This window comes from Channa argus, chromosome 5 (assembly GCF_033026475.1).
Source record: "Channa argus isolate prfri chromosome 5, Channa argus male v1.0, whole genome shotgun sequence".
NCBI lineage: Eukaryota > Metazoa > Chordata > Actinopteri > Anabantiformes > Channidae > Channa > Channa argus.
In genome coordinates, this window is record NC_090201.1 from 4,561,547 (window position 1) to 4,583,125 (window position 21,579).

The following is a 21,579-nucleotide window of genomic DNA, read 5'->3' on the forward strand; positions in this document are numbered from 1 at the left end:
GTATCTTGCGAATAATATCCACAAGCTGCTCTCTGGCAGATAAAACACAAGTGTTTCTGTCCACATCTATAGAGGAGCTTTCAGGTGATGAAAAACATCCTCTGGAGACCCTCAGCTTTAGACCATAAACCCCCATAACCATGGTTGAAACATCTGGTTGAAAGGGTGTTTTACTGGTCAGAAAAACTTTTCAAAAGTTTTTAAAAAAAAGTAGTTCCCAGAGTGATAAACTGTTAGACTGCATTATTAATGTTAAATAATATGGTAATATAATGTTAAGATGGAGTCTGACTACTCCATCAAACTCTCTACAACCCACTACTACAAAGTATTTTATTTAATTACCTGAGCCTACATCTTGAAGTAAAGTGGGCTAAATCAACATTTTTATCTAAAATACAGTAAAGCTAATCAGTAATAATACTAACAAGTATTATAAACTGATGCATCTGCACAGTATTTTAATCATGCTGATGTAAGTCTGAAGTTACAGATAGGATGAATATTGGTTGTTTGCTAATTGAGTCTGCTAGCTAGGTTGGCTAATGGCCGTGACACCAAGCTGACACCAAAGAACTAGCGGCAATAAGGACCACCTGCTGTGTCAGCACTTGAACACACCACAAAGTGAGATGTGCAAGATATGTATATATACAGAGGCGCTCTGGGCCAGCAGGTAAGGCACGTCGTAGCTGCTTGGGGCCCCAGGCCCATGGAGGGCCGCCAAGGGCTGACAAAAGTTAAACTTTGTACAGCACTGACCATGCCACTGTCTATCACATGCTTCTTCTTAAGGCATTATTTTATTAATATTAAAATGTTCAAATATGACTTTGATACATATCAGTTTAGCTGATAATTATGCTGCATAGGTTCATAATTTAGGCTACAAACTAAGCATTGAAAGTATTATTTACAGCTATTGTCTATGTTTGGATTTGGAAAAAGTGAAAGTGGTTAAAAATCTTTTTTTTCAGACATGTGTGTACAGTAAATGTTGCGGGGTATTAGTATTATTTAAGTTCAGCTAATCACTTCTTCCAGGTTAATTTCAGTTTAGGACAGTGTGGGTTCCTCACAGTAGAGGAGATATTTCTCTGTGAACAAAAACTAAGTGATGGTAGGTGGCGATGTCTGATCTTTGAAAACATTGAGCTGCAACTCAGACCCAAGACAATTCAGAAGTGACCTTAGGACATGTTTCTGTCTTTAAGCAGCCCAGCCAAAGCCGTCTTGCCCATTGTTACTCCACAAGCTTCTTGCAAATTCAGGTGTGACATACCCAACAAGACTTGAAGCTGCAGCTGGTCCCAAAGAGTTTTCTACAAAGTACTGACTTATGTCTTGAAATTGTAGCTTTCTATAAACATGTTTTTACCTTGTTATTTCCTACCGCAACCCCAAACTCTCTAACCTCTTTTGATTTAAATCAATATCTACTTATACCAGAAGCCACTATAGAGACAATGAGAAGAAGATTATCACATTTGTTACTTTGCTTTAGGTTAACCCCCTCCTCTCTGAATCATACACACAGAGACTTGCAGGTCTGTTTCCAATCATACTTAGGCTGAAATCCAGTGTGTGTATGAGAGAGACAGAGAGAGAGAGAGAGAGAGAGAGAAAGAGAGGTTACTGCATGATATAGTGAGTGAGTCTTGAAAAGTACAACACATGCAAATGTTTCCACCACTGTATCACTATAGTGATAAAATAGAATCAGAAGACACGTCTTAAAGTATATAATTTAAAAATAAGTATTTTCATTCATCATCTTGGAATAAGGGTAATCTTCTGGTAAACAACAACAATACATACATTTACTACATATTAAGATTAGAACATATTGATTAGTAAATTTTACATGTGAATATAGTAGTTGTAACCTATGAAATACTATAAATATGGTACAATGTAAATAAATTAAAAATCTAAATGTATGACTATGTATGACTATCACTATGTCACTATGTAGGCAGTTATTTCCACTGAGGTCAGTTTAATTCATGTTGTCCTTAAAATAATATTAAAAACTAACAAACAAACTTCCTTTCATCTCATGTAAATAACGACCAGCTCCAAATCTTTACCTGGATGAGTTGCTAAAGAAGTCCACAGAATAACCGAAATAACTTCCCTGTGGTCCCGTGAAAACCACGCGTTTCTCCGTGTCCAAGTTAAATGCTGCGCAAAGCTGAAGCAAAGCCACCACTACAGGTACCAGCAGTACAGTGCAATGACAGGACCTTCCCCAGCACCAACTCGGTGAAAGCGCAGTAACGGTGCCCATTTCTCTTTTTGCGTGTCGCTTCTTTCATTGAAGACCTGCAGCGCAAAATGCATCATCCGCGCTGGTCCTTGCGTGGCACGGTTTGGTCATGAATTCATGTCCTGAATAAAATCCCTTCAGCTTCAACAGGTCCAGTGTTGCTGATTCCAGAGCGTGCGGTGAAAAGTAAATGAAGGGAAGACAGAGGGGAGTTGAAGAGAGGGAGGGAGTCACTGAGACGTCGTTTGGGGTGGAGTTTCAATATTACCAGACGTCTGGTCGCTGAAGAAAAACGACTCCTGTAAAACACAAGACACAGTAAAGTTTCAAGTCTGGGACGCACTCCATTATCAGCCAAAGACAAATCAAAGGAGACTTATGATGTGGTCAACACACACTCATCATTAAGTATTACAAACATATTGAAGTGTTTTAAGATTACCCTGGTATCTATGCCTATAATGAGATGGATACTGACGGAAAAAAATGCAGCTTACTGGCATTTTAATCATTACAGAGCATATAAAAATGTTCCCTGAACCTTCCAAAAGGGCAAATTCACCAAGCTTGACAGGTATAGAAATATGAAAGGTGGCCAATAATCTCTGCTAAAATTTCTCTTTTAAAAACTCTTGCACAAGATGTCATCTGGAAGGATGATTTTGATGACGCTGCTGTACCTGTTTATTAATTAAGGACTCACAGTTCAGGTTTTGAAATACATGGCTCAGGCTTAAGTAATATTTATGATTTTGTCCTTTGTGTGCCTTTGTTTGTAGCTTCATACTTTCTAAGTTTGAACGAAACTAGTATTTCATCACACAGTCCATTAAGAATTGAATTCCAGCTATATTTTCAGTTTTAATAGTCAGTTATTGTGATGTAGAACTGTAACTGTTCAAAGAGCCACTTTGCACCAATGATGGCTTCATTAAAGCGCAGGGTTACTTCAGCTGAACACGTGCAGGGGAATACTGTGACTACTTTTCACGACAGCCCACAGTATATCACCAGGATAACCAACCATAACTTATGTCAGCATGTAAAGACAGACAGCAAGTTTCCTTCATGTCTGTTAACTTTGAATTTGAAAAAAAAAAAAAAAAAAAGACTGCTCTCCAGAGAGTTCAGACCCTAATTTAATGTGGTCTTCTTATATAGAAGCTTCATTTGATGACTGAAATTAAGCCTCAGCAGTAATCAATTCAAGGTTTTCATTTTAGGTTTCAAGAGCTCATGTTGGTACTGTAAGTTCTGAAGAGGAATGAAATTGAAAACACTGGGCTTAATGTAATTAAAGGTCTTTGAGATATTAACTGCCAAAGTCCGGTGTTTGATGTTTGGCTTTGTAGATTTTACATTTCCAGTACTTTCAATGAACAGAAATATGCATTTTGAAGCAGAAACTGTATTGACGAAAATATGGTGAAATTCGGCTAAAAGGAAACGTCTAGGTTCACTTTTGTTGAGAAATGAAGACATGGATTCCATGATGCTTCCTATTATAAAGTTATTGCATTCTTTTACTTTACTCTACAGTGCATGTTGAGACAGTTCAGTATGACTAAACCTGGAAAACCCACAGACGTCCATCTTCAGCACTGTCGCTCATCAATCTGTTAGAACTGAATTTGCCATCATCATCCTCATGCCAGACGGACAGGCAGACAAGCATACAGTACCAGTGTTTGTGTGTAGCCTATAGAAAAAAGGGTGCTGCAGATTTGAGGAAGTGTGAGTCATGATGCATTACCTGCCAACAGCAACAGAACATGGACAGAGAAAGTTTTCCCCCTGTAATAACACATTTTCACATGGCTGTAACACAGCCATTTGTTCCCCTCATGAAGTTGTAATCTGCTGGATGCTGGATGTGATCCCGCTGAGGAGTTTATTTCATGAAGAAGTTTAAATAGAACCATATTCAGCTTAATTAAACTGACACGTCTTTGTCTTTTGATATTCCTTTCCAACCTCACAGCTCACTGTAAATCTAACCAACCAATTTAACTCAGTAATGAGTTCTTGGGTTAAAAGACTTCTGTTCCTTTTGTTCACCAGTCAAAAACTTCAAGTATAGACAGTTAAAATTACTATAGACAGTTACAATTACTTTATCACTTCCAAAGAAGACAACTCATGAAAATGTATTTGCGTTAGCTCTGTGTTGTTTATAAACAAAAACTTCAACGTGGAATGATTCGTTTCTTACTAGAAGACTAAAATCCAACCCATTATAAAATATAATATCATTATTATTTTGAATTGTGATGATCATCTACAGTACAAAAAACATTTTGTGATCCACTGGACCTCAGGCAGCACTGCATTAAAAAACAATACTGAAAACCTGAAAACCAGTGTTGTTGTAGTATCCACGTGTTGAAACTCTATCCTGCAAAGAAACAACCACATATAAACAAAAGCTTGACATTCTTTTTGGAAATTATGGATTTTGCATTTTTCGTATTAAATAAGCGAGGGACCATCTGGCCTCATATCAGTGCAAAGTTCAAAAGTCGTCATCTCTGATGGTGTGGGTGCTTTTGTACACACAGCATGGGTAACTTACAAATCCATTAAGGACCCATTAATGCTGAATTATCTATACAGTATACGAGTTTTAGAGCAACATATGCTGCCATCCAGATGACGTCTATTTCAGGAAACACCTTGCTTCTTTAAGGCTGCATTACATTCTGCACGTGTTACGTGTTGTGGGTGTTGTTAACAGTTACAAACCACATGGAATCAACGCCCCAATCTGCACTTCCTCTCACCCTTATGGACAGCTCCCACTTTACTACGTTAGTTTACCAGGGTACACCGAGTACCAAATGACAGATACTCTGTGCATTTTCTGTTTCTTTTTTAAAGGGATGTGGTGGAGACCAAAACATATAACCAAGACCAAGACATATAATAAAAATGGATATTTCAAATATGTTTGTCATTAAAGAGTCCAAAAACACAACTCCCTATAAATGTCTATATTGCTTTATAAGCATTAGACATCACGCACCTCCACTTACTGATCATTTGAAGCATCCCTTTTCCATTAAGTATCACCATCCTGTGAAAGGACCGTATGATTTTAAAAAGTACTGTAATTTGAGTCTCCCCTCAAAAGGAAATTTTACCTGTAAAATGTATAACTCTAACCTCACAGAAAGTCTGTACAGTGTTGGCTCTTTATCTTTACTCCTTTGTGAACTCCCACAAGCCATGAAAGCATTCATCATTTTAAAGAATCATCAATTAGATTTGAAATCCCTGAGTAAGGAAATGATGAACTGTCTGGAGTGTGGACCCCCTTACCTACACACACACCAGCACACACACACCAACACACCCAATCTAGACTGTCTCCACTATGTCAGGGGAAAGGTGATAAGAGACATAACACACACCTACTAGGAATGTCTGCATTTTGTCTCAAGCATTAAAACACAGAGGTAGGAGAAGTCATTCTTCCACATAAACAACCATGCACACGGCCACATACACACACAGGAAGCCACAGGATCACCAGAATTAAAACAACAACCTGCATGTCTGTTGAATGTGGGATGTTTGGTGGAGTGTTGCTGAGTATTTGCTAAACACAAACACAAATGATGGACTTCAAAGCTGCAATAATCAGCATTCCAGTATCTGCAGCAGATCAAATGTCTGTGTTAAGTAAAATATATCAATATAGTGACAGAGCCACAGAGAATATTTTCTGACTTTGCAGTTCCTTTCTTCATATGTAGCCATTTTATAGCCTTTTTTTTACCCTTTTTGACACTTTAGTTGATTTTTATGGTTTTAAGGCTAGGTTCAGGATGAAATGTGTCGCTGCTTCCTTAAATGGAAACTTCAACAATTTTCAACTTGCTTTCTATGGCTTTAGTTTAGTAAATGTACATTAATGCTTTTTAACTTCCCTCTGACTTCCCTACGTTAAAATATTTCTCTGCTTCTAGCTGAAAAACTCCTCCTCATCATTAAAAGTTGAAATCATCTTGGGGAGCTCTGGAAAAGCAGGTTGACCATTAAAACAAACTCCATAGTGTGAGCAACAAGATGACATAATCTGAACTCAAAGTTCCTCCAAGTGATGTCATCTGGAGGCACTACTTCATGCATTTCAGCTAGAGGTAGACGGATATAGTCAATCACATGGAAGTGTAATGAAACATGTGCTCCCCAAACTAGAACCAAAAGAAGCAAGTTCAATATGAGTGAAGGCGTCCTTTAAAGTACAACAACAGAAAGTTATATCAACTAATGTTTGTGAGTCTACCCCAGTTTCATGTCATGTTCACTGTAGCCGTTGGATGTCACCCATATGTAAAACATTTCTGTTAATCATTTTCTTCTCCAGGTAGAATTTAAAAAAAGGTCAGTCTCTGTGAACATGCAATGTTTGACCAATGTACCTTTTTCTCTGGGTTTGGTGAAGATCAAAACAGAGCTAAAATAGAAATTGTTATTAGGTAGACACAAATACAGTTTTACCCCAAAATAATTCTAATCTTGGTTTAAGTCTGTGTACAATGTTTAAATAAATAGCTATTTGCTAACCTGTGGCCATTTCAACGGTATGTTGGTGAAATGTGTTAACAGTGGCACAAAGTGGCAAATAAAATATTATTTTAAATCAATCCAGCTTTAAAGATCAGCAAATGTTTGCATTTTTATTACAGGGAAATTTTCTTTCAATGTTTATATTAATCATTGTTTAAAGATGAAGAAAAAACACTTATTAAAGGCAGTGACCTGTGCTTAAACTCGTCATCTTAGTGAGCATCCACCCTGCTGAAGTAGCGTAAATTCATGACCACCTCCAGGCAGGTTTCTGTGTGACTGACCTTTGACCTTTGCCTGATGTAGAATCTTGAGTAAAGGGAAGATGAAAAAGACGTGTTTATTTATGGTTTTACCACAAGTCAAACAATGTAAGCAATCAGAATTTTAGTTAACTTTCCATTTTTTTGTTGATAGGACTTATACATATAGAGTAGTAGATGAACTGCAACATATAAGGCAGGAGAAATGCCACAATATAATATTGACAAATGGGTTTAAAAGTTCTAAAAGCTCTGATTTGTTCTCACTATCACCTAACATTTCTATCTCTTGCCATCAACCTAAACCAAACTGAATCACAGTGTGAGGAATGTGACTAGGCAGTAGTTGAAACTCCATAGCTCTCCTGGGGACTTTATCCAAGTTTATCTATCATCTGTCTTGACAACACAACACTGCTTGCTAATGGACCTGAGCTAACACAGCAGTCAGCCCTGTGTAACCTACACGCCTATTCTCCAGGGAAACCACGAGGGAAAACTCACACCGTAAACAGGCAGAGCAGCACGAGGCCAGCAGAGAAGAATCAGGCCTCTTACAGATGATCTTGCCCAGATAAAGGCCTCTCATTGAGAAAAAGACAAGTAACAATACATTATATGCATAGTGGAGTGGAGCCTGGAGTCTTCCACTGTGAATATCACCTTTCAATATTAACCTCTCAGTGATGGAGCAGCTCTAACAGAATCTCAGTTACTGTCAGATTCCTTTCTAACGAGGAGACTTGTCTGTGGTTGCGTGTGATATGATTTTCAGTGTGTATTTCCACAAGTTGCCTGGATGAATACTACAATGAAAAATGTCTACAGTGAGTAACAGCAATGTGTGATTTAGTAGTAAACCCCCTCAATCACTGGCAAAGTTTCAGTGAGAGAAAGAGTAGAATGATTTTCTCAAGGAAGTTGAAGGTGGAGTATGTTCTGCGAGCAAATTCAACGTGTTTTATTATTTTCTGTGTTTGATAAGAAGTACAGTGGAAATTTAAAAGCCTAAATCACGGTTATCAGCCTACATCCACCTGGACGGGATTAACTGAGAGATAAAGGGTGATTCATTGTCATAAATGTCTTGGTATTGTATTCATAAAAACGTTGCAGTAAATTAAAAGTTTTCTCGGCCTCACATGAAAAAGCATCTGTAATTCAGAGTTTGTGTAAATTGCTCACCACTGAATATCCAGATGATATTTTATGTGATAATCATGCAAATAACTAACTTTAATACGATAAATGGCCTTGTGTTTTTTTTACCAGAATTCAGGGCAAAAGAAGAGTCAAATCCAAGTCAGGCTAATATACTGTATGTCCCTTTGTCACAGTGGTGATTTTATTTATCAGGAATGGTGCAGAATGAGGCAGCAGAACATCCTTATCTGGAACAGAACAGACCCCAGGCACACTTTTGTTCCAATGTTTAGTTCTGCCTGCTGCCCCTTTTTTTTTAGTAGCCCATTAAAATGATCTGGAAATGCATGTTTTTGCATCCTCTGGTTCCACATTGCAGACATTTGCCTCATGGAGTTGCATCTATCAGCGAACTAGATTGTTTTGTCAGCTGCCGTTTCCAAGGTCAAGAACTAACATAAGTCTTCTTTCTCACGGGGCTAAACATAGAATGACTTTCTGATCCCTTTCGTTTTCATTTTTCTAGTCAAAAATTGTATTTATTTATTACTGTTTGACAATATTTTAAATTGTTTATTTCAACACATGACAGATGACATACCCATCAGCGGCAGCATTAGTGTGCATCATAATGCTTTTAATTATGTTTTCGGGTTGTCTCTCCATTCGTACATACATAGGTCCAATTCAGTCAGCATGGGTGCCACACATGATGGGAACACCTGGAGGGAATTTTACCTGTCACAAACATCTCCCTTTGATTCATGGATGAACTGATTATAGTTGGATTGGAAGAGTCTGGACAGACATGCATAAAACCATGAAGTGGTAATTCTAGTTTGCATAGAAACAACTAGAAGGTAGAAGAAAATGCACATCACAGACACCAGTTTGTGTGTTTCACAATAGAGCAGATGCAGACAATCTGCGCATTAGCACTCTAATACTAAAAATGTCTTTCCAGGATTTCCACAGACCTTCTGTGATTGTTGCATTCTGAAAGACCTGATTTCACATAAGCTTTTCTTTAAAAAAAAAAAAAAAAAACAAGTAGTAGTAGTTAAAATGTAATAAAAAAATATATTAATATCACATGCAACAAAATGGGTTGCAGCAGTGGGAGCATCCCAACAGCCCCAGCTGTTTGCTTTAAGTGTAACCACAATGAATCTAAGTCTAAACCCAATGAGGAAACCATAGCAAACAGTTTCCAAGTCCATGTTTTAGGGTTGCTTTGCATGTGCAACTACCTGTGTTGTCCTTTAACTCCCTCTTTATAGTGTTGCCTCATTAACCACACAGCTTCAGTTATAGAAGTGTAAATCCTATTGTTGTCCCCTTTGTCCTCTTATCTAAAGAACAATATAAATGCTTGCAACATTAAAAAATTCACACCCAAATGAAATTCTTTTCATTCTGTGAAATGAACTTTATTGGGAAATTTTATACAACATTAGAGCCATTATGATTATAAAAAGATATTTTTCTTCACAGTGTTTCATCAAAAGATTTTAAAAAATACAAAAGAGCAAAATACTGTAACATTTCTAAATGTCTTTTACAACATGTTCTGCAGCTCAGTCACTTTTGTTCCACAAGTTACAACATCATAGCATGTGAGTTACCACGTGGGACTTTTGCTCATCTGTTTGCACAGCTTCCGCACCCAAAACATATGGGTTCACTCCCTCCGTGCATGACTCTGTGTGTGTGTGTGTGTGTGTGTGTGTGTGTGTCACCATAAGTGCAAAGTGGAAGAAAACAAGTACTGGGAAATAAAGGGAGATGATTTCCTCACTCTGACTGTACAGGTTGGATGAGTTTTTCAGAGAAGATCCCACAGTGACTTTCTAGATCCTGGTGCTGGGTCCAGCTCTCCTCCCTGATCCCCTTCACCAGGCCTTCCTGCCATGAGATACAAACACATGTCAGAGCTTAAGGGAGCAATCCAGCCTATGATCACATATTTTGTGAATGTTCTTTTAGTGTGATTGACTTTTATTTACACAAATCCACTTTGAGAAACTGTCTTAAGATTCTGAGTCATCCTAGATGCTGCTTCTTAGCCAAGAGTTTTATCCAAAGTGTTTCCTTACAATCCTGCTTTGTACGAGTTATAATATTCTGCAAGGCATAACCCTGTGACAATAAGAATAGAAACATTTCTGCTGTCTGAATAAGAATCATCCAGAAAGAAAACGCCATAAAAACTACATCTCTACAAGGATTCATGGATGCAACAAGAGGGAAAAGAAAACTCTTATTACTGGCTAAAACGACATAGTTAGGTTCAAACACTGATCTGCACTTCACAGGAAATGTGCTATCTCTTGATTCTAAAGTGCTCAAGGAAATGAGATATGCTTTATAAGAACACACACAAACCTCTTGAGTGTCAGCAAGCACCAGGATGATGTCTCCCTGTTCAAACTGGAGCAGACCCTCTTCAGATGCTGCATGGCTCTCTAATGCCACCCCCTGGTAGAAAAACCCAGCATAAATCAATGTCAAGGAAATACTGGACTACACAGTTATTAGATGTCAGTTTACCTTCAAAGATCAGTTTATCTGAAATATTAATGAATCACTTAAACGGGTTTTGAGATTTCTTTTTCATCTAAGATTTCATCTAACACATTAATGTTGAGTATTTCATTTGTCACACCCGCATGATGAAAATAGTTAAAACAGTAACAGTGTGTTTGCAATTTCCTGGTTTTCTGCATAAACTGGCCAAGAAATAAAAACAAATAAACAGAATATTTCAAAGCTGATAAAAAACAAACAATCATGATGTTTTATGTCCTTATTAAAACACACCCATTAAAACATACAAGCTGCAATAACTTTTTTTTGCCACATGGTGGCAGTGGCAGCAAGTTGTGAAACCCCTTAACATACTGTGCAATTTTCTTCAGTTATTAAAAATGTGTTAGCAGTTGCCCATTTACACATTTAGCAGTTACAGAGCAACATAGTCATTTGAGTTGTGTTTCTAGATATCTCTGGAATGTAGGTCCAATATTGACTCACTTGTAATTCTGCTTTAGGTCTCTACTGGCTCCTTAGCCAAATGTTTTATTAAGAGTAGAGAGTAGTTTTAGTAGAGCTCCTGTCTTTTTGCATGTAGCATACAGTCGACATTTGGAGCCTTTTCTCTGAAAAGACTTGGGGCCACACAGCTGAAACTCACTATAAAGAGTTATAGTTATAGTTATAAAGAGCTAACTAGTAAAGAGGGAAGCTGCTGGTTTATTCTCTTTTACACTGTAATTTTTAATGTTTCCAAAATACTGATCATGACTAGATTGCTGTGTACCTTGTATAAGAAGCCAGGTGGATTGTGGGAATCGGGGTCTTCTCCTGAATCAGCTGTCTCCTGGGTGACTGGTGTATCCTCCGTCTCCTTCTGCTCCTTGGCAGTTAATAGGGTGCGTTTCTCTGAAGAGCGAAATGAGACACGAGGAGCGGGGACTGGCGGAGGTTTGGCTTTGGTTTCTTCCGTTGGGGGATCAGTCACATTCTCCTGCTCAGGGCTCTGGGGGGCATCGCTATCTGCAGAATCAGAGGGATTGGACACTTCCTGACTAGCAGCTTCCGACTTTTGGACTCCCACCCCAGAGTCATCAGACTGGTTTGTTGAAAGCTCTGCTTCTGCTTCTGCTTCTGCATCTGCGTCTGCATCTGCATCTGCATCTGCATCTGCATCTGCATCTGCATCTGCATCTGCATCTGCGTCTGCATCTGCCTCAGCTCCCGCATCCACACCGTCTGGACTTTGACCACCTGTACTTCTGTCGCTGGTCTCATTGTTACATACTGACTGCCGCTTGGGTGTATTGATGCCACTGGAGCTGAGATCAGAGTCTGAAGAGTTGATGTCTTTAGATGAGATACTGCTCTCTTCTGGTTGGTTTTTTTCTTCAGAAACGCTCTGAGCATCAGAAGAGGGCACGGCATCTTTTCCATTCTGGGTGGAGGAATGGATGGAGACGTGGTCGGCTGGGAAGGCTGTATTGCAGGGAATGGGATTGGAGATGACCAAAGACTTTCTCTTCTTTGACTTGCCTGAAGTGCTATTTGAAGAATAGACACACTTGTTATTTTTAGATTCCTAGTTCTGCATTTTAAAAAAACTGACCCCAGCAAACTGAAGTGAAATGTGTATCACACATAAGACAAGGAATCTCTTGTTGTAAATACAGTAACTAACCACAGATGAAGAAAACACATACAACACACTGCCCTACCTGTTCAGGCCCTTGATGATAAAAGCTTTCCCCGAGTGTTGGGTCTCCAATTTCTTCATCACATTGTAAAGCTCACGGTTCAGCTGTAAAGCAAAGCAGCATATAAACAAACAACACAACCTGCAACACAAATCCCTCAGTAAATCCAATGTTTCAGCTTCAACAACATCCTATGCGTCACTATACTAGTATGGGTTGCATTATAAATCAATAGGTCTGTGTCATAACTTACCCCGCTCATTTCCTTATACAAGACATCTCTCAGGTTTGATATGTTTTGGAAGACAGTCACATAGCAACCTATTCGACTAAAGAGACAAAACAAGTTTATCCCCGACTTTTAAAAAAAAGTTACACATTAGCTTCACTCCTGTTGCTCTATATTATTTTATTTCTCTCTATATTTCTAGATCAGTTATACAGTATATCAACATCTGTTTTACAGGACTAACACTATCAGTCCTTTCATTAATTCACAATGCTGCATTTCGAACAATTCCTTCATCAAATTACTCTATAAATTCTGAGTGACCTACAAACTTAAACATCTTGCATATATGTATTTTTTAAAAGCTGCCATAACATCAGGCATTTTAGGACAGATAAATCACAAAAACAATCCTACCGGGACTAATAAATACCCTAAGGAAGGCTAAAAATCCACTTGTCTCTGCTGACTGGTGGACAAACAACAGTGACACTGTTCTTACAAATTCACGTAGTTTTGCTTTTGTAAATTGTAATTTCTTACATTTACGTTTACATTTAGTCATTTAGCAGATGCTTTCATCCAAAGCGACTTACAAGTGAGGTACAAAGCAAGCAAAAATCAAAGTCAAGGAGAAAACATCAAAGCAAAGTCCTATCAGAAAAGTGTTCACAGTTCACGAGATACAAGTGCAAGAGTGCAGAATGGTTTTTTGTTTTGTGTGTTGTTTTTTTTTGTTTGTTGTTTTTTTTTTTTAAGATTTAAGTGCATAGGAAGATGCGGAAGAGTTCAGTTTTTAGCAGTTTTTTGAAAATTGGGAGAGAATCAGCTGAGCGTGCAGCGTTTGGTAGCTCGTTCCACCATCGTGGGATCATTGCGCTGAACAGTTTTGCTTGGTGTCTTCTATGCGGTGCTGGGACCACCAGACGTCGTTCGTTGGCAGACCGCATGGTTACCATGGCACCGTTTTCTTATGTCATTGCCACATTTTACTTCCCTCATTTGCTATCATCTTTCATCCCTCTCATTTTCTGTTATCTGACATAGAAAGAAAAAAGCCTATACCTGAAAACAATGATAAATATAAAAAGGGAAGTGGTGCGAAAACCTATTTTTTGGCAAATGTGAGGGGAGAGATGTGGTAAGACATGTAGCAGGTCTCCAGCTGGAATCAAACACAGGGTGCTGTGGTTGATGTGCCATGCACTCTAACCTCTAACCTCTTTAGGCGACCTAAAGATTATATTTTATAGTAAAGAATGTCCATAGCAGTTCCAAAACATATTTTCACTTTTGTCATTATGGGTGACTGGGTGAATTTGCAATTAATGGTCTCATGTCAAGACCACATGAGTATTTATCAGCTTTTAACACGTTTTCACTTACAGAGCGAGACCTGGTAATCTAGAACTAGAGGAATTTGGAAAACCAAACCTTTGATAGAGAACAGGCAGCTCCTCTCTCAGCTCATTATTTATTTCTTCAAAGACACTCTGGGCCTTGTTGAACTCTTCATCTGCCTGTTATAAAGGATTTAAAAGTAATTGTTTAAAAAAAAAGAAAAAACAAAAGAAAAAAAATGGAATCCAACACTGCATTTACTGTGTGTATTAATGTGTGCTGAAATACTGAAGCCACCTTTGTTATTTTGGCCTCGTCCTTTTTCTTGGCACTCTGCAGCGCCTCCAGGTGGTGACGCGCCGAATCGTAGTCCACCAGCTTGCGCCCACGTTTAGCAACTCGTTCCTGAAAAACAGACAGCAGTTCCATTAAGTGTCACATTGTCACAAAAGCATGGATCATGCCACCATGTGTCACTAAAACTCTGACACGCATTTGTGTGCAGTCTTGCAGTAAGTGGATCCAGTTAAAATGCATTAGGTTACCTTGACTTCATGGAACTGGCTGGTATAGTTTTCCATTGTGCGAACAATCTGGTCACCGAGTTTCTCTTCATAGTCATTCCACAGCAGGTCCTCACTCTAACAGAAACAGTTCATATCAGGTCTCATATCAGTGCAACTGTAACAAGTCTTCCTAACTGCCCACCAAGGATAAAGTGAAAAACACAATTTCACCATGGGGCTATTCCACAAAGAACAATGTGTTGAATATTTCTGTGCGTTCTCAGTGGCAGATTAGCTTTTGGCGATCAAATAAGGTCAGTATGACCTCATGTCTGTCCCATTTGTGGCTGCAATTTCTCAGGAAGAAAAATCAAAACAGTCTAATCAAACAGAATTTAATTACATCTGATTAGTGGCTGATGTGCTTTTTCGACAAAAACAGAAATTTACAGCACAGACCCATTAACTAACGCAGGTTGCAGACATAAAAAGAGGTTGTTCAAATTTGGCTTTAGTATTTGTACAGGAATTGTTAAGAATATGATTAAATTACAAACAAAACAGTTTAACTTGTATTGTTCTTATCAACCTTAGTGTTTTCCTTTAGCTAGAGAGCATTTGGCAGCTAAAAGACACACAAGTACCTACAGTAGCTTAAAGCAGAGTCAGTACTGGCGTTGAAGTCAGAAAAATCTAAAAAAAAATCTAAAAAGAATGGTAATGTTGCAGCAGTTGAACAATAAATATGTGTTAACAGCTAACAGCTTGCCGTGTAACCTTTTAAGGCCATAATATTTCAAACATAAGTTCAGCTTGTTGTAAAGTTTGGACCCACATGGCCAAAACAAAAACAAAGAAGAGAGTGATGCTGCTTTAATTTATCTACTATAATGGAAACCGTCATAACCCGAAAGCAAATGTTTTCATGATACTTTAGGTCAAGCTTCTTTAAACCGGCTCAGTGAAACCAAAGTTCATGAGTTACCTATCTCTGCATGCCAGCCCTGGAGCATCTTTTTAAACAAATACTCAAAAACATCATGACACATACTTCTGTGATGACAGCAAGGTCCGCCACTCCGTCCCACTCCGGTTCGTAGATTTCTCGCAATGTCTGTGAAAGTCGCTTGTATGTGTCGTGCATTGCTGTGGAAAACAGGATGTTGTAGCAGCAAAAAAAAAAAAAAAGAAAAGAAAACAAGAAATTGCGTTGTAAATGTAATTATGACTCCACATGGACCAATTTATCATCCAGCATCATCAGCAAACACAGCATTGTGGTGGTATTGTTTTTAGGGTTTGCAGCACTGTTGATACACCCATAACATGAAGGTCAGCAACACTGGTTTCCTGTCTGGAGCTCACAATGCAGGAGCAATAGCTGACAATATTAGAAATACAAGAGTGCATTGCACATGAAACACATTCGCAATGCTGTGTCTGCTGTTTTTTTTTAACTGCAGGATCTCATTTGTTCTTTGTTAACGTCGTAACGCAGACAGTTGCAAAATACGACACTGGATCCAAAAACAGGAGAAAAATCACTTCCCTATTATTCACTTATACACCCTAGAAAAGGCGCAAAATTCTGTTGACAGTCTTATGTGCAGTACATGCTTTCAATTCCTACCTTTTACTGCTGCATGGTAAGCCTTGACATCTTTGAACAATCGGTTTCCATCGCTCTGTGGGCATATGCAAAAGACAAAAAAGAAGTTCAGTTCAGGGATTCCCAGTAACGGTATCTGTTTGGACGATCTACGCCAGTCATGCTTCTTCAGTTTCTTCACAACCCACAATGATGAAATCAACATGTTTCTCTTAAAGTGTTTTTTTTATTTTTTTAAATCTTCGCTTTATTTGTTTAAATCAACAAAATTGCCAGACAACGACGTTAAGTTTAAATTGAATAACAATCACAATATCAGATGTGGTGATGTTAGTGGGGGAAGTAAAAGCAGAGTCAGCACATGCGACTGTCTTCCTGTGGCACTTGTTCGGTTTCACTCCAATGTGTCCTGTAGTTGTTGAAATAAACAGTGACTGAGACACGAGCAACCTAAAAATTGACCTTTAACATTAGCCTTCCTGCTAAATAAGTCAGTGAACGAGGGTGTATGCAATATAATTAAATTGTGACACCATTTGCTTTAAATCCTTCTAAGACAGTAGCCCTTCAACAGGATTCTTAAATGTAGTACAATGTTATTTACTTTAAGTATCAAGGCTAGTTTCTGTGTACAGATACCTAGAGAATAGATAGCAGACACCATTTAGGCTGAACTGATAAAAATAAGGGAGAGAGAGAGTTACTCTTGTTTCAAGTATTTCCTGTTTTCAAGACTGAATCGTCTGAACTTGTGGCTTGGCATCTCAAACAAACAACTAAGAGCTATCACTGAATTTAACTGGAGGTTTTCTAGTGTTTTAGTGAATACTGAAGGACGTATGACCTGAAATGATAATGTGCTGACTGTACCTGTTGTTTGTTGAGGTTCTGGAAACATAGCTCAAACTGTTCGTCCTTGGTTTCCATGGTTTTGCCTAATTTCTGAAGGACCTGAGAGGACAACAAGTGAACATGTAGCAATATTAGATCAGGCATAACATTATGACCACCTATGAAATTTAATGAAACCCAATGCAGTGTTTGTGCCGTCAATTCTACTTTTACAAGGTTATAACTTAAAACTGTCAGAAACCGTCAGTGGGTAGTGGAGTCGTACTAAAGCGCATTATACGAAGAGTTGGTTCTAATGTTTCGGCCCCTTCTTTATTTTAAATAGGGTGGCCAAAACACTAGAAGCACCTCATCTTATAATGCACTCCAGTATGACTCCACTACCCACTTTGAACTTGATAATAAACACATAGTACAATTATGACCTTTCTGAAATTTTTTTCTGAAAACTGAAAAATGTTTACATTGTAAAAGCTGAATTCATGACAGAGCTGCTGTATTGGATTACATTAAATTGCACTACTGCTTACTAAAGCTAGACAGATAAAAGTGCTATATTTGCTTATTACAGATATATCGGTATCTGTGAATAAATTGGCCAACCTAAAAAACAAACACAAAAGTTTCCCCATTATTAGTTTTCACAATTACAATTTTTACACTGCAAAGGTTCTAATTAGTCTATCCCAATCAGGATGCCCTGATCAGGTTTGGTTGGACCAGATTAGTGTCTTTTAATATCAACTATCTGTACATATAGAAAAACCAAACTACATGTGTACCCTCCAAAGTCTGCTTCTCGGAAATACCCTGAATCCTCCATGCGAAGTCACTATACTCTGTTCTGTTTAAGAATCTTTTAAATGTGGTGGGTCTCAACATCAAAGCCAACAAAACGTCAACATATTTTTTATACAGGCAGCTAATTAGACTCAACAGATACATTACAATAGCATTGACACAACTATTGTTCAGAACCATTTGCCAGCTTTAACTTGCCCGATGCCAATCCGTTAAAGTCTGGCGAGTTACTCTAACCTTGGGATCAGACACCTCTAACTCTGGTGGACTCTGGTGGACAAACTACGTTGTGGCAACAATTCTTTCTTGATTACCTTATTCCTTGTGGTCATTTTTTTGCTGAGATTTGTCACTTCAGTCCACAGATATCCTTACGGTGATTTAATGGATTAATGCAGCACATACTGCTATAACAAACCTAAACTAGACATGCATGGGGTTTCACAGTCCACTGCATGCAGCTGTTTGAAAGTCTGACTGAAAGATTTCATGACCTTTAACATGGAACAAAGGCTTATTTTTTTATGTCCATCCACCCATTTCCCATGATTTAAAAAAAGAATCTGCAAATGCCAAAAACTGAATTAAGTTTTGCAACATCCGAGTATATGCAAACTCCAGCCACACATTGCAGCTGCTGTGTTTTTAGGTGGAGCAGTGAAATCAAATAAGTCAACCACAAACTTAGTGAGAAAGGCTCAGTATGAGAGAGGAAGTTCACAGTCAGGAAGTGGCAGCTTTTGTGTCCGCGCGCAGCCCCGTACAACACAGAACAACACTACTGTGTGCTCTGCCATGGAAAGGCCATGCTACGATCATGCATCACTAATATGCATTTGCTTAAGAGTCTGGCACTTATTCAGAATGTAGACGGTAAACAAGCAGGAGACGAGGCTTGAAGGGTGTGACGTTAAGTCTTGTATGCTGAACAGTCAGCAATGAGAGCTCTCTATTCTCTCTTACAGGCTGTACACAACTTCTGATAGGGTATCTGAAGAAATCGAGGATATATATTTTTCTATCCTCTTGATTATATGTTCCAACTTGTACACAATCGGATAATCCAATAGCCACAGTGGGGGGTAACAGCTACACATTTGTATGAGCCAAACCTGTTGTTAGTATGCACACTCTAATTATCTTCTTAGGTAAAGATTGTGAGGTTAAACCTTTTCTCCTGGAACCCTCCTAGGTTCTCTGCCTGTCCCAGTTTGGAAGCATCTACTGTAAAGCCACGGCTCCTTCAGGACTGTCTCACAGTGTGTTTCCAAAGAGAGTGATTCTAAGAAGACCACCAGGCTTTTATTACAACAAGACGCATTTGATGTCTAAACCCTCCAACAGAATGAAGCCGTTTAATAAAACAAGTTGTCTGATGAGTAACTGATAACAGTGCCAAGTCAAACAGACCCAGTGGCAGCGGCTCACCTTCTCCTGAGCTCGACTCAAAGACTTCTGGACCCGTTTGGCGAAGATTCCAGCTCCAGCCTGGAGGTTTGGGCCCACTTTATTCTCTGCCATCGTCGCTTTTCTCCAGAGTCGTCCTCCCTTGAGCGCAATCCGTCTCTCGTCTGCTTCCTCTCCAGAAACTGCCTGGTTCAACTGCGAATTCAGCTCAAGGCGTTGGAGGTGGAGCAACGATACTTAAAAAGTCAAGACTCGGGGACACCCACAGACCTCCACGGGCAGGGAGTGATCAAATCAGCTCGCAGTGAAGTCACACCGCCATCATCATCAGGAATCTGCACTTGTTGGAACTTGTTAAGGGGTTTTACTGAGAAGTGTTTCTGCGCGTCCCAGGGCGCTGAACCCCGCTCCCACCTGCAATCTGCTAAAGGTGGAAGTTATTCAACAACACTCGGCTGGAAAATGTGTGTGTAGATTGCGTTTCTTCGGTGATGTCTACCTGACTCAGCAGCGTGACGTGAGGTTAGCTGCCATTACCGCCACTGCCAGATGCCTTCGTTGCAACGTCACAAAGTCGGATATTTACGAGCTTCTAACCACTTGGAAAAAGAAAGAAAGGGTGCTAGAGAAAAACTCAAACCAAGTACCCCAACTTCACAGAGCAGCAAACGCTGTGAGGTCATAAAAATATGTCAGCGTCCACAGCAAACAAAAGCTGTTTAAAGTCTCTAAATACGATGGTTAGGATAAAAAAACGACTTTTTGGGGAGTTTGATTCATAAATACTGACTAAAGTGAAGTAAATTATCATAAAGGTATTTCCTGATTCACTCCCCTCCTTATTTCAGTCATTGAATATATAAAGACCCTGTTGATATTACAAATACATGGCGTCTACCATCCACCCATGGACTTTCTTATGGTCAGAATGTTGTTAAATTGCCTATTAACCGAAGAACGGTTTGGACTCAAAAGGAGGATCCTTCGACTCGGAATTTACCGACATCCGATGAGCATCAAAGGCACCTTAAGATGATGCTTTCACTTGTGCCTTAAAAACTCAGTTTTTTTCAGTTGTCACGGTGGAAAGGTAGGTTTGTGTGTTAGTCTATGGCAGCCATATGTTCAACCCTTAGGAACTGAAGAAATTGTTATTCAGAAGGCTATTTGATGAATGAATTAATGATTTTATTTTTTATTTTGGTGTCATACCATCTAAGTGGTCCATATGATATGGTATTATAAGACACAAACAAATTTAAAGAACTTCAGGTGGATTTACCATTAATAATATTGAAGTAAATAAATATACATAGTAATACTACAGTAATCAAATTATTGATACAAGGCACTTTTGCATAAATACTCGCATTTTCAAAATATATGCAGCATCCATAAAACAATTTCCTTTTGTTTTTCCAAACAAGGAGAAGCCATATTTATAATACAAAGGACAATATAAAGCTGAAAAATCCAACCATCCAACCACTTTTTGAAATAAAGATGGCCCATGGACCCCATATTTGTGTGTCTCAGATAAAATGTTTCCTACACAATCTGTTGTCATTCATAGCATCAATCTATTCCACAACTTACTCATGCAAAGCAGTATTGTGAAGTAAAATGAGCAAATAGCACTCTTCGGATCTTGCTCACATTCTTTATAATACTCACACAACGGTGCCATAATCCAACACAGTTTAATTAAGTACATTTTGTTTAAGGCCCCACTGGCTGAGTCAGAGAGCAAAATTGTTCCATTTACAAAAAAATGATCTTTTATCTAAATAAAGAATGTCGGTGTCTGTAATCGAACAAAAAATTGAATTTACTTATAGGTTGTGCAAGGAGCCTAAAGTGCACAAAAGTGATATACAGCATATGATATAATAGCATGGAAAAATGTTCATTTACACCAATTGTATTTATTTTATACATCAGAAGAGTTATATGAACTGAATAAGCTAAGTTTTTTGTACAAATTGAAAAAAATATGATCAACACAGGGCCTACCATTCGGAAAAAAGATCTGTTTATTTATTAATTACTATTTAATATTAATTTCTGTTTTGTTTCTGAATTCTGACACTGCTCTTGTTGGCAAGCTGAGCTGCTCTATTTGGTGAGTTGGCCCTTTTTGACACATGTGCTTCTCACTTTAGTTGCATGACTAACAGTTCCACCCTAACTTGATACTTGGTGCAAATGCTGTTAGATAATAAAAATGAAGGTTAGAGTTTGACAAAACAATAAACTGGGCTAACAAAGAGGACATCTCTACTTATGTAGAGTTTCCAAATTGTTTTAGGGACTTTCGTCTGTTTTTTTCCCAGCAAAAATATGCTTAAAATGTCCTAA

The 21,579-nt window shown here is 38.5% G+C and overlaps 2 protein-coding genes across 2 annotated transcripts in view; both read right to left on the reverse strand.

Annotated features, from left to right (window-relative positions):
- Window positions 1-2,466, reverse strand: part of LOC137127731 (integrin alpha-5-like) — a 33,851-nt gene extending 31,385 nt beyond the window's left edge. The window contains exon 1 of the mRNA XM_067505082.1: window positions 2,091-2,466. Within this exon, the coding sequence (XP_067361183.1) occupies window positions 2,091-2,290 (200 nt within the window). The 5' untranslated portion in view covers window positions 2,291-2,466. The remainder of the gene's footprint in view (window positions 1-2,090) is intronic.
- Window positions 2,467-9,652: 7,186 nt separating this feature from the next.
- On the reverse strand, window positions 9,653-19,805 carry bin2b (bridging integrator 2b). The gene is made up of 12 exons (XM_067505274.1): window positions 19,243-19,805; window positions 17,032-17,112; window positions 16,183-16,237; window positions 15,604-15,698; window positions 14,592-14,687; window positions 14,344-14,451; window positions 14,140-14,225; window positions 12,730-12,805; window positions 12,498-12,580; window positions 11,567-12,323; window positions 10,633-10,725; window positions 9,653-10,152 (listed from the first exon to the last, which is right to left on the reverse strand). The coding sequence occupies exons 1-12, from the start codon at window positions 19,333-19,335 to the stop codon at window positions 10,042-10,044; spliced, it is 1,734 nt and encodes a 577-aa protein (XP_067361375.1). The 5' UTR covers window positions 19,336-19,805; the 3' UTR covers window positions 9,653-10,041.
- Between the last annotated feature and the right edge of the window lie 1,774 nt (window positions 19,806-21,579).

Excerpts from the sequence above, each read along its gene's own strand:
- bin2b (XM_067505274.1), bottom strand. The coding sequence starts at position 19,335 with ATGGCAGAGAATAAAGTGGGCCCAAACCTCCAGGCTGGAGCTGGAATC. Across the intron at positions 17,113-19,242 it reads TGAGTCGAGCTCAGGAGAAG|GTCCTTCAGAAATTAGGCAA; the intron begins GTGAGCCGCTGC and ends TTGTCCTCTCAG. Across the intron at positions 12,806-14,139 it reads CTGCCTGTTCTCTATCAAAG|TCGAATAGGTTGCTATGTGA; the intron begins GTTTGGTTTTCC and ends TTGTCTCTTTAG.